This window comes from Daldinia childiae (assembly GCF_008694065.1).
Source record: "Daldinia childiae strain JS-1345 chromosome Unknown Scaffold3, whole genome shotgun sequence".
NCBI lineage: Eukaryota > Fungi > Ascomycota > Sordariomycetes > Xylariales > Hypoxylaceae > Daldinia > Daldinia childiae.
In genome coordinates, this window is record NW_022984644.1 from 772,964 (window position 1) to 786,427 (window position 13,464).

General features: G+C 45.0%; 2 protein-coding genes across 2 annotated transcripts; both read left to right on the forward strand.

The window, feature by feature from the left end:
- Positions 1-3,486: 3,486 nt before the first annotated feature.
- GL218_02956 (ABC transporter G family member 11) lies at positions 3,487-8,029 on the forward strand (the record flags this gene model as incomplete). The annotated part of the gene is made up of 2 exons (XM_033579498.1): positions 3,487-7,923; positions 8,000-8,029. The coding sequence occupies 2 exons, from the start codon at positions 3,487-3,489 to the stop codon at positions 8,027-8,029; spliced, it is 4,467 nt and encodes a 1,488-aa protein (XP_033436284.1).
- Positions 8,030-8,643: 614 nt separating this feature from the next.
- On the forward strand, positions 8,644-9,609 carry GL218_02957 (AB hydrolase superfamily protein YdjP; the record flags this gene model as incomplete). Its single annotated transcript, XM_033579499.1, has 1 exon — positions 8,644-9,609. The coding sequence occupies one exon, from the start codon at positions 8,644-8,646 to the stop codon at positions 9,607-9,609; it is 966 nt and encodes a 321-aa protein (XP_033436285.1).
- Positions 9,610-13,464: the final 3,855 nt, after the last annotated feature.

Below are 13,464 nucleotides of genomic sequence, written 5' to 3' on the forward strand. Positions count from 1 at the left end.
CTACTAAGATGTTTTGTGAAACCGTATTACTTCTCTATTCAGCAATTCTTAGCGTTCCTCACGAGTTGACCATATATATGATTTAGGTTGAGTTTCTAAGTGCTTACTGATAGATATCCCCTGGGGCCACATGTTAGAACTGACCAAGGGTAAGATCTATAGATACCTACATACATATGTACGGTATTGATCTGCCTTAGGTTAGGTACCTATGCATGTAAGAGAAATTTCTAGTTATATTATGACTACAAGGGACTTTACGGAGATTAGATTAACTAGCACTATTATCTCCATTATCCTCGCAATAATTCTGAGTAGATGGGGCTCTCTTCTAAGTTAATCTCCCCGAAACGACGACCCACTAATCGAAAATTTATTAGAATGATACAGAATGATTCATTTCTTGTAGCTTCTTTCGGGACAATATGTGGAGTGTCAGTTTTGGCTATCACAAGCTAAAATGCACCTATGGAGATATACATATCTAAGTACCTATCTATCTGCCTACATGTACACATCCATAGATATAAATTTACGCTTAGTAAATAAAGTATGGATGACAGATGCCGTGTCGGGCACGGGAGCTACAAAGTACGGGTGTATACCACATCAGGTAATTCCGTGGTTTAAAATATGGGCTTGACGATCAACGGTGAAAGATCACGTGAATGATGCTCATTCTGATTTGATATGACTAGGCGAACTAGGGTATGTCCTTCCCGAATGGCAACTACCTATGATAACGACGGATAATATGTAAGAATTGTATCTTAGTATTACATCTTGTTTTATTACACAATGCGTATTAAACTGTACATAGTACGAAATAAGTCGCGTCACTACTCCAACAGACAAGAGACATGAAGCTTTATCGTCTGCGGTCGTGGACTTCTTTTATAGGCGTATAGACTTATTCATGTATAAGCTAGCACTTTGCCGTTGGCACGGGTCATCTCGCCGAGTTTCACGACATATGTAGGTTAAGCATTTCCATGTACGTGCAGCTTACATATATACCATGCATATCATGTAGGCACGTTTTTATGGCAGTTTAAGGGAACATAGCATATGTGTGTGTATAGGACTTTTATGTGACCTTGGCTTGGCCTAAGAAAGTCGCCGCTTTCTAAATGCATTTCAAAGCTGTTCCCAACGAGCGAGTTTCCGCATATCGGAGCTTCTAGACCTCTGAATCTTTCTGGGTCGGTGGCGAAGTAAGTGCTGAGCCATATGGAAATTTACCTGGCAGGCCTGACTGGATCTCAAATACATATTTGTACCCGCACGCATGGGTACATAATCCGTGGGGGGTGGTCTACCTAGTATGTGACAATCGTATAGGAATCTTAGAGGATTTCAATTTAGTCAATGTAGTTAGTATCGGATATTTTTCGGTTGTGTTCTCAACCCTCGCTCGTAAAGAGCGCAAAGATACATGGAGCTGGTGTCAACACGCAAAGCACCAAGACTGCGACTGAGCGCGTGTCAAGTTACTGTTTGGATATATCGAGATAAATGCCAAAGCGAATGTAACGGTCCCACAACATCATTTCTAATCATCGACTTACATATATTTGCCGGAACTATGAATTGGGCCGAGATGGGGGTAGATATGTGTAATACAAGAAGAATAATTGTTAGTGAAGTTGGAAACTCCGTGGCATACCGGACTCCGACCCCGTATCCGACTTATAAATGGGTCGTTTTTAGTCCACTTTCAACGGACGAATTTAAGGAGTAACATATGTAAAAAAAAAAAAAAAAAAACCTTCCCCCCCTATTCGATAGGTACATAGATGAAGCTGACTAGTCAGATATTGCGAATCTAGCCCGACTAAACTGGCCGAATGAGTCGAAACAGCGGTAGGTATGGTTGGTCGCAGCGTCAGCGCACGGCCAGACGGCGCACGCAACCCTTGGCAAAGTTTCCACTTTCCACGAGGCTTCGAGATGCACAAGTCGGGGTGCGGATACGGGAACCCGACGGCTACCAATAGGAAGAGCTTCGGATGGACTAATTGAGAAGACTTTAACGCATTCAAAACCGATCTGCGGTCCAACGCGGCACATCTTATCAGTAACAAAGTTCCGGGACAGGTAAGACAAGCTGCATGATACATATATCATGGTGCTGATATCAGCATGTCTACGTTACGATGTAAGGCTATAATTTTAATAGTTTTTACGTTAAAACTAACTAGTTAAAAGTATATTAAAGGATTTACTGTTACACATAATATTATATATATCTTAACTCATTAACATGAAATTAGTTTCTTGAAAAGTTTTCAAAGTTTTGATATAACTAACTACCTAACCTTATAATGTAGTAAGTACCTGTTAAATCCGGCACTATGGTCCGGTATATGTGGTTTGAAATACATACCATGGATTTCAGTTTAGTCGGAAAGTGGGGGCCACTATACCCTATCTTCTTGCTGTAGTGTCAAGCGGTTAATTACATACATTAGTTGCCCAATACGACAGTAATATAAAGTGTATACCTTGCAACCCGGTTTAACTCATAGCCTAACCTTTTCACACCGCTAGCGAAGAATCGGTATCAGATGAAACGGAATTTTTATGGAGTTACTTCACATATCTTTGCTCTATTGATTGGTAATCCTGTCCCAATGCCAAGCCCAATGCCAAAAGTTCGGCTTCAGAAGTTACCAGCCTGCCTGCCGGGTACATATGAAAGAGACTGTTTGCATACCAGGTTACTTATCCCCACATACACTTCTAATGATACATGAGTAAGTCTACGCCAGATAGTCAAGAATTTATATCAATATATTATTTAAAATTGTTGCATATATTATAGTTTTCAAATTGGAAAAGTTTAAGAATTTTTAATTGTTTGAGAACGTTATAGAAAATATCTTAGAATCAACTACCTTCAGGTAAACAACCGAATAAGGACTCGTTAAGCTAAACAAGTAGCGCATGTAATTAACGTATGAGAAAGACGCTGAAGAGTACTCATTAATATATGTGGGGTAAGTATTTTGCTAACAATTAGGTACGTTTGCCAGGGGAGATTTGTATTACAAAACCCATAAGCAGCATTCTCTCTTATTATACCCTTCACTTAAAGAATATGCATCCTTTTTTATCTTACCTTCTCTGACTTCTTTTTTTTTTCTTTTCTTTCCCCTAATTCCTTTCCTTTTCGCCCCCCCTTGAGAGGTAGTCGAACAGCCTTGATAAGTCTAATAAGTTCTCCTGAACTTAATAGTCTCTGTTTGTCCTCTGCTAGGCCTGGGGTTGCACTCTTCCCACTTACACCCGTTCTGAGTTGTATTCAAATAACCGTGGAATTATTACTTGTTGTATCCTTAGCACTCAGAGCCATCATATACATTTTTTAAATTCACTTTTACAAACCCAGGTTACGTGCCTAATAAGAGATTCACACATATTCGAGGCTTCTAAGGTCAACCTTATAAGCTGGGTAACTCCCATAACAGTTGTGGGGTCATAGCCATGTCTGAGAAGGATTTAGAGAAGCAGTTTACATCCGGGGAGCCGCCCCAAGACCATGACGATGGGTTCACGTCGGCTAAAACTACTGGGCCGCCGTCCACAGATTCGACAGTCGCAACGGACTTAGAGGAGCAACGTGAAACTGTGAGACAGAACAACCCTAATGGCTTCTCACGCATCAACACTGGCGTCTCCGTCGAACAAGCCGAAGCCGATTTTGCTGAGCTTAGACGGGAACTATCTGGGTTGTCTAAAGCAAGCCGTACTCGTAGCCGAAAGGAATCTGATGTTGAAAAAGGGGGCTTCACAGCTCTCGAGACTCCGGGGTCTCAAGAGTCGATTGAAGCTTTCGATTTGGAGACAACCCTACGAGGAGGACTGGATGCCGAGAGAGAGGCTGGCATCAAGCCAAAGCATATTGGCGTCTACTGGGACGGACTTACAGTCAAGGGTATGGGAGGCACTGCTAATTTCGTGAAAACATTCCCCGATGCCTTCAAGGATTTCGTTGACTATTGGACTCCCTTAATGAGCCTACTCGGTAAGGGTAACAAAGGCACCGAAGTCACTCTGCTGGAAAATTTCAAGGGCGTCGTAAATCCTGGCGAGATGGTTCTTGTTCTAGGAAGGCCAGGATCCGGATGCACGACTTTCTTGAAGTCGATTGCGAACCAGCGATGGGGTTATACTGGCGTTACCGGAGAAGTTCTTTATGGACCATTCACCGCTGAGGAATTCCAGCAATACCGTGGCGAGGCCGTCTACAACCAGGAGGACGATATCCACCACGCCACCCTTACCGTTGAACAGACACTCGCTTTCGCGCTGGATACCAAGGTCTCCAAAAGACTGCCAGCGGGAACCTCGAAGAGCAAGTTTAAGGAGGAAGTAATTACAATGTTACTCAAGATGTTCAATATCGAGCACACAAGAAAGACCGTGGTTGGTGATGCACTAGTCCGCGGTGTTTCTGGTGGTGAGAGGAAGCGTGTCTCTATTGCTGAGATGATGATCACAAACGCCTGTGTTCTATCATGGGATAACAGTACTCGAGGTCTCGATGCTAGCACGGCCCTCGACTTTGTCAAGTCCCTTCGCATCCAAACCAACCTATACAAGACATCTACTTTCGTGTCTCTTTACCAGGCATCCGAGAATATTTACAAGCAATTCGACAAAGTCCTACTTATAGATGGTGGCAAGCAGGTCTACTTTGGTCCTACTACCGAGGCGCGAGCCTATTTCGAAGGACTAGGATTCCTCCCGCGACCGCGACAGACGACACCCGATTATATTACCGGCTGCACGGACGAGTTCGAGCGCGAATACTCGGATGGCTTTTCGGCACGGAATGCCCCACACAGCCCCGAGACATTGGCCGAAGCATTCGAGAAATCCCGGTTTGCCCAACAATTGAGTACCGAGATGGCAGAATACAAGACTAGGCTTGAACACGAACAAGAGATCGCTCGTCATAATGATTTCCGCATGGCCGTACGCGAGAGTAAGCGAAGCGGTGCGAAACATTCCGTCTACAGCGTGGGTTTCCACCTCCAGGTGTGGGCTTTGATGAAACGACAGTTTGCCATCAAGTTCCAGGATAAGCTTACTATAGTACTATCTTGGATTCGAACCATCGTCATTGCATTGGTACTGGGGTCCTTGTACTTCAATCTGGGACAAACATCTGCTAGCGCTTTCGGTAAAGGAGGTCTTCTCTTCATCTCTCTCTTGTTCAACGCCTTCGAAGCTTTCTCTGAATTAGGATCAACAATGATGGGTCGACCGATCGTAAACAAGCATAAAGCATACACTTTCCATCGACCATCGGCATTATGGATAGCGCAGATATTTGTGGACACAGCCTTTTCGGCAACGCGAATTCTTGTGTTCTCGATCATCCTCTACTTCATGACTAACCTTACGAGGACACCTGGGGCCTTCTTCACGTTCTATCTGCTGATTCTTGTTGGAAACATCTCGATGACACTCTACTTCCGTATCATTGCCTGTCTTAGTCCTGACTTTGATTACGCTATCAAGTTTGCTGTCGTTACGATCACTTTATTTGTCTTGACCTCCGGTTATCTGATCCAATATCAGTCTCAACAAGTCTGGCTTAGGTGGATCTTCTGGATCAACACCTTGGGTCTTACCTTTTCCAGTCTGATGGCGAATGAGTTTGGCGGAAACCAAATGAGATGTTCGGACGAGTCGCTTATTCCCTCAGGACCTTCGTATGGTAACATTAGCCATCAAGTCTGCACCCTAGCAGGCTCAACCCCTGGAAGTCTCACTGTAAACGGTGGTGATTATATTACGCAAGGATTCTCTTACGCTCCCCAGGATTTGTGGAGGAACTTCGGTATTATTATGGCTATCATCATATTCTTCCTGATTATGAACGTGGTATTGGGCGAATTTGTCAAGTATGGTATGGGTGGTAATCAAGCGAAGGTCTTCGCGAAACCCAATCCCGAGCGAAAGGCCCTAAATGACGCCCTTAACGAAAAGCGATTGCAACGCCAGAAGTCGAGGGAGGCGGACACTGGATCTGCTTTGAAGATTGAATCCAGCAGCATTCTAACATGGGAAGACCTCAAGTATGATGTGCCTGTTCCTGGTGGCACTCGCCGTCTACTAAACAGTGTTTATGGTTACTGCAAGCCCGGTCAACTCACTGCTCTTATGGGTGCATCTGGAGCCGGAAAGACAACCCTCTTGGATGTTTTGGCAGCAAGAAAGAACATTGGTGTTATCACTGGCGACATCCTCGTTGACGGTCTTAAACCTGGAAAAGAATTTCAGAGATCCACCTCGTACGCCGAGCAGCTCGACATGCACGATCCTACCCAGACCGTTCGCGAAGCCCTACGTTTCTCGGCCGACCTACGACAACCTTTCGAGACACCCCGCGAAGAAAAGTATGCTTATGTTGAGGAGATCATCGCTCTATTGGAAATGGAAAATATTGCGGACTGTATAATTGGAACCCCGGAAGCTGGTCTTACTGTCGAGCAGCGTAAACGTGTAACGATCGGTGTCGAGCTTGCGGCTAAGCCACAGCTTCTACTGTTCTTGGATGAGCCAACTTCAGGTCTTGATAGTCAAAGCGCCTTCAACATTGTTCGATTCTTAAAGAAGCTTGCTGCTGCTGGACAGGCTATTCTCTGCACGATTCATCAGCCTAACGCCGCCCTCTTCGAGAACTTCGACCGACTACTTCTGCTTCAACGAGGAGGCCGTTGCGTATACTTTGGTGATATTGGTAAAGATGCATGTATTCTTCGGGACTACTTGGCTCGACACGGTGCTGTTGCTGGCCCTTCCGACAACGTTGCGGAATTTATGCTTGAGGCTATTGGTGCTGGAAGTGCTCCTCGAGTTGGAAACCGAGATTGGTCAGAGATTTGGAACGACAGCCCTGAGCTAGCTAACGTCAAGGATACGATCTCCCAGTTTAAAGAGTCTCGCAAAGAGGCGGCTGCGCATACCGATCTTTCTCTGCAACGCGAATATGCTTCACCCCTTGCACACCAATTGAGCGTTGTCATCAAACGTACCAATCTCTCCTTTTGGCGATCACCCAACTACCTGTTCACGCGCATTTTTAACCATATTGTCATTTCCCTCCTTACTGGTCTAACTTATCTAAATCTCGACGACTCCCGTTCGGCGCTGCAGTACAAGGTCTTCGTCATGTTCCAGATTACCGTTTTGACCGGTTTACTGCTCCCTCAAGTCGAACTAATGTACGTTATCAAGCGATCGATCTTCTTCCGCGAACAGTTGAGCAAGATGTACAGCACATTCACCTTCACTTCGGCTATGGTTCTTGCTGAATTGCCTTACTCGATTATCTGTTCCGTAATCTTCTTCCTTCCCTTGTACTATATCCCAGGCTTCCAGACGGAGTCCTCGCGAGCTGGTTACCAGTACTTCATGGTTTTGATTACAGAGCTTTTCTCGATCACTCTGGCGCAGTGCATCGCTGCTTTGTCGCCTTCGTCTTTCGTCGCTAGCCAGTTCGATCCTTTCGTCGTTATCACTTTCTCGATGTTCTGTGGTGTTGCAATCCCTGCCCCTCAGATGCCTGCTTTTTGGCGATCGTGGCTGTATCAGCTGGACCCGTTCACTCGTCTGATTGGTGGTACTGTTACTACTGCTCTGGATGACCTTCAAGTAAACTGCCGACCGTGGGAGCTCAACTCATTCACTGCACCAGAGGGTCAAACCTGTGGCGAATACATGGCTCCTTTCTTAGAGAAGGGCGCTGGGTATATCGTAGACAACGCCACTAGCCTGTGCCAATACTGTGCCTACAAGGTAGGCAATGAATTCTACGAGCCACTAGGCTTCAAGTTCGACTACCGGTGGAGGGACCTTGGTATCTTCCTGGCTTTCGTGGGTAGCAATCTGATAATCTTATTCTGTGCTGTAAGTTTTGCCTTCACCCCCCCCCCCTTCTCACATCATCTACGTGTTCTATACGAGTGCTAATATTATTATATAGGGACGGTTCCTAAACTTTAACCGACGCTAATGTACGACGAAAAGGGAGAAGTATGAGGTGTACGATGCTATTTAGCTCATGTGACTATCAACGATTTTTAGACTGAGGAAGGGGGAAAGAGAAACGACGTCGGGTAGACGAAGAGTTGGTGCATACCTATTTTGCGATATCGGAGTTGGGAATAGACCAGGAATAACTTATATCAAGCATGAGGCAGGATAGCCATTGATTATATTCAAGTTAATAGTAGATCGAGCATATAAAGTTATAATTCAAGCACCAATAGTGGTGCATACTAGATTCAAGTTGCTCATGTCCGAAACAGCATGAAATCTTTCCTAGGCTTTCTATGTCTGTAAAAGATCCATCTGTCCATGATTTTATGATGTGCATTCACTTCACAGTTTTGTGGAAAGGGGAAAGGGGGATAAATATGTACCCAAGACATGTAAGCTATTAGAGAGATGATACAATTATGCAATATTCTATTATCCACTACAATACGATAAAAAGTAATTTGTAGATATAGAGATTTACGTTTTACTTCATCAACCGATAATAAAATAAAGCTTTACATGGGATTTGCGCCAAGTAGCACTTAAACATTTACATCGGACATCAGACTGGGATATCATTTAATAACCATGGCAAATAAGGCAGATCCCGGAATGATATATGAGCACTGTATAGCCAATGATAGTTGTACTCTCGCATTTCAGACCTCGCTACCAGTTAAAGAAAAAGCGGCATCTGAATCTCGCTACGAACGATGCATCATCTTGATGCATGGGTTCAGCGGTTCGAGCGCATATTTTACGCGTAATTTCGAAGCTCTAAGTCGCGATTACTGGGTCGTCGCCCCGGACATGCGGGGTCACGGAAATTCCAGTCGGCCGCTCGGGGGTTATCATGTAGCCCGTCTAGCTGTTGATCTGCGAGCCTTGGTCACTCATTTGAAAGACTCCATAACCCTTACCAAACCGGTAAAAATTATACCCGTCGGATGTTCAATCGGTGCTGCTGTTCTCTGGACTTACGTTGAGCTCTTTGGATACGACGACTTCAGCGGGTTTGTGTTCGTCGATCAGGGGCCATTGCAAGATCGTTCACCCTTTGGCAACTGGGACGCGTCGAAATCCCACCTGGGCTGCTATGATGAGCAAACTATGCAAGCTGCACAGCGGGAGTGGATACATGATTCGGTCAATGCACATCTAGGTCTAGTACAATCTTGCTTGGGATACCGATATGCGCCGGAGCCAGCTACTGACGATTTGTCGGATGAACGACGACGGCGCGACGAGGAATTCTTTACGCATATTAGCGCGCAGTGTGACCAAACTTGGCTAGCGAAGCTGCTGGCCGACCACACGCGCTACGACCACCGTGAAGCTATTGCAGATATCATATTGCCTACACTGGTCATGGCAGGTCGAAGGACGGGCTGTTTCCCTCTCGAAGGCATGAAGGAGATCGTAAGGCAAATAGAGTCGAAACACCCCGGAACAGCAAAGATGTCAATATTCAACTCTGGCCATTGGCTGTTCTACGAAGAGCCAGAGAGATTCAACAATGAGATCGCCGAGTTTGCGCAGATATATTTTGGGTGAGGTAGATTATATCACGAGGTGGAACCAGAATGCATAAAAACTTCGCTGTTCCGCAATAACCTCTGAATCTGGCTATGGAAACCCGTGGCTAAAGATACCGCAAGTATCTTTTGTTCTAGATGTCTCATCTAGAATCCGAACAGATCACAGATTATTCAGTTATGCTTACAATCAATGTAGAAGTTCAGATCAAATGACAAACAACAGCTTCGATATGCAAGTGAGTTGCTAGAATAAGATATGCCTCTCTCTGATAAACAGATATCGAAATATTGAAATAGATAGTAAGTCCAATGAGAGTATCCCATCAAGCCGCTAGGACCCCACCGCTTTCAAGAATGTTGAATAAAATCTCATCTTCTCCACTCATCATCAACAGATTACCTGAAATCAGTTGCATCTTAGCTGTTAATATGCCCTATTCCCGGTTCGAAGCGTGGGAAGCGGCGTTATCATGGCAGGGTTTGCAGATTTGAGTATCGAACTCCAAGAGCTCATATTCGAGAAGGTTAGTCTTTAGCCAAGCCCACGTTGTAATTCATCTGCTTAGTAATGATACTTCATAGCTGCGTGAAGTTGATGGGCCATTACTTCTTACACTCAAGAATGCCAGTTTAACCTGCAAGGCGTGGTATCGGCTAGCCGCATCTATCTTGTTTAGGCGGCTTGTCTTTGAAGCCGACACTTTATCAGAACCCTACGAATTAGCTCTAGACCACTTGGAGTTTTGGGAGTCCCATGAGCATCTACATCAATACGTTCGTGATGTCGTAATTCGCATCGGTTTCCCTGAGGTGACAAGTGAATGGGCCCTAGATCTTCAAAAACTATTGTCTCGACTTCATAATCTAAAGCATGTTAGGTATGATAGTCCATACCATGTTAATTTTCAGAGAAGCTTACATTCAGGATCTGGTAGTGTTGGTGGGGATCAAAATGCGCATCCAAATGCGGGAATAACTCAAATAACTCATGACAGCCAAGATTCCTTACCCATGAATGAGTTCAGGAACGCCTTATTCTACGATTCAAACTATATAGGTCGGAATGTCACGGTAACCTTGCAGAATTACGTCCATACACTAGACCGTAAGAGCCTGGATGTCTCTATTCTAGCCTCATCCAAGTCGCAAGAGTCTACATCCTATTCAAATTTGACTTCCCTGCGGATTACGTTTGTTCACCGACCGTACGATAACTATGGGCCTTGGAAGAGTGCTCAATCAATCATATCACCATCCCGCGAGGTAGCTACTCTACTAGGACCCCATAAGAACCTAGAACACTTGTGTCTAGAGCTCCCAGATTCGCAATCTATCGGCTATACCTGTATTAACTACGAGAATGAGAGCTGTTGCGCCTTAGAGAACATCGCCCCTATAACACCGCATCTCAAATCTCTGGCTCTGCATGGTGACTTTTCCGTCTCGGACCGGGCCTGGTCTCAGTGGAGTTCAATACCATGGTTCCAGCTGGAATCGTTAAGCCTAGTTAGCACTTCTATGATAGATAGGTTGGCGGAAAGACTCGCGGGCCAATCTCTCCCATCTCTTCAAACGCTCAAACTAGCCACTTATATGTATAAGCCCAAATCACCCAATACACCAGGCCTACCCCCGGGGAAAATCTCGTTTAATATCAGTGTGCCCCAGCTATCCCTGACCGGATACCAGTCCGCCGCGCTGATGGAGTATCTTAGTCGCAGCGCACAGAATGCCACCAACTTACGGAAATTACGCTTCCATACAATAGAGCCCGGTGCGGGGCCGGGTCTCTCGGTATACGATATAGAACAACTCAGTATATGCACGCGGCTGGCTTGGCTCGGCTTGGATATTCCCCGTGATCATCACCCCGATAACCACCACCCCATCCCTAGTAGTAGCTGGCCTGGGTACCTGGATGCTATCGCAAGACTGCGACCACTGCAACACCTCCGCACATTCATCCACAACGGCTACGGCGTAAAAGACGTACTTAGTAAACACGGCGTGATAAGAATGTTCCAGTACATCCAGTCTCGCAAGCACGGCTGCGCCCTTCAGAGCTTGGTCATCTGCGAGGATCACGGCGCACGGCGGGGACTATGGGTCGTATGGGCCTGGAGCGAGGAGAAAGTTGTAATCGATTATAGGTGGCCTGCTGTTCTTCGCGGAGGAGATATTTGGGACTCCAAGGTGGCTCGGTCTATTGAGATATGGGATACGAGAACTATGGAGAAGGTACAAGATTGTGCTACTCGGTGGAAGTACTGGAAGGGGTGGTGGCTTGACGAAACTGAGGATTTATTCTGGGGTATTGCTGAGGGGTGGTAATTACCTGTCCTTCCTGAGGGTGATACATATTGTTAGTAGTCCCCTGGCTACATAAGTTTGAGAGATACTTCCGGTACAGTTTGCTAGATGGTAATGATGTACAAGATAACCAAATTTATTCCTGAGAAAACATAACTTTGGTAAAGACACAAAGTAGTAGAAAATGCCAGAACAGTCACAAATCAATTATCAAAATGTACATGTCAGATATTTAATAGGTTCAGGTGTTGTCTAGATTGCATAGAGCGTGCATACAGACTAAGGGGTAAATCCGAAAACAACCCATCAATTCGTCACATCGTGTTGGTTTACTTTGTCTAAGATTTGTTTACTTCTGACGGTAGATTAATTCAACGGAGTTCTAATGCTTTTACTGTTTTATATCATTGCTGCAGCCGTTGCTAGAAGACTAAGCAGATATACGTCATGAAGGAAACTTTACTTATTGCACAAATTCGCAATCGTGCTGGACGGGATTATAGATGATACATCTGGAACAAAGGGTACTTTCAATAAGTACCTACCTAATGTATAGATAGCTACGGGCTCCCATAGCTTATTTCATATCGAAGTAGTTTCCATGCCATCTAGGCTCACTTTGTAATAAATTAGAACTTGAAATTTAGCAACATCCTCCTCTCTTTTTGCTGATACAAACGAATTACAGAGCTAGATTGCACAACTCATAGACTGTATAAAATATCGCCCTTCTTGGATACTCACGGTTCAACTATCCCAACAGCGACCCAGTCACTTGTCTTCATCGTCTACTAATTACCTACAGGCCTCGTAGTTCTACTCATTGGGATTACGATATGGACAACCTAGATAGATGGACCTTCGAGTATCTTGGCTCTTCAAGTATTCGATTCCTTTATGAATTGTGTAAGAAAGGTATGATGATTATTCAACCATCATACTACGTAGAACGCGCTAACACTAAACTAGTTCGAGAAAAATGCCGCCCAAATTCCAGGGACTTGATCATAGGCAATGCGGCAAATTGGACGATTTTATTTTATGACACCCGTTACTTTGTCCCGCAGTGGGATGAGCAACTGCTCGGCCCAGCATGGAGACAGAGACGTGGGATATGGGACTTCCATAATCCTCCTAAGCCTTTACCTCCGACGGATCCAAAGATGAAAGACGCATTCAGGTACTGCGAAAAGTGCCAGTTGACCTGGCTAGTCGGATATAGCAAGCTAGAACATCACCGTCACCCACAGCACCTTGCCTGGGAAATGGCAAAGGAAGATATCGACAGTAACCGGCGGGGCCTTGTTATGAAAGCATCTCTTATTGTCTATGTTCGTGGAGAAAGTATACCAGAAGGTCAAACACCGAAAAGTCATACAGGAAATTCGACCGGCCAAGGGCTTTTCTTTGGAACGGGCTCTAAGTATAACATAGCAGCACCTTGTGGAGACAAGGATACACCATATGACACAGAAGGTGCCGAGCTTGCTGCTATATACTTAGCCCTTACGACCATACTACCTAAAATTATTAAAGAACGTAAAGCACTTCTGAGAGAACT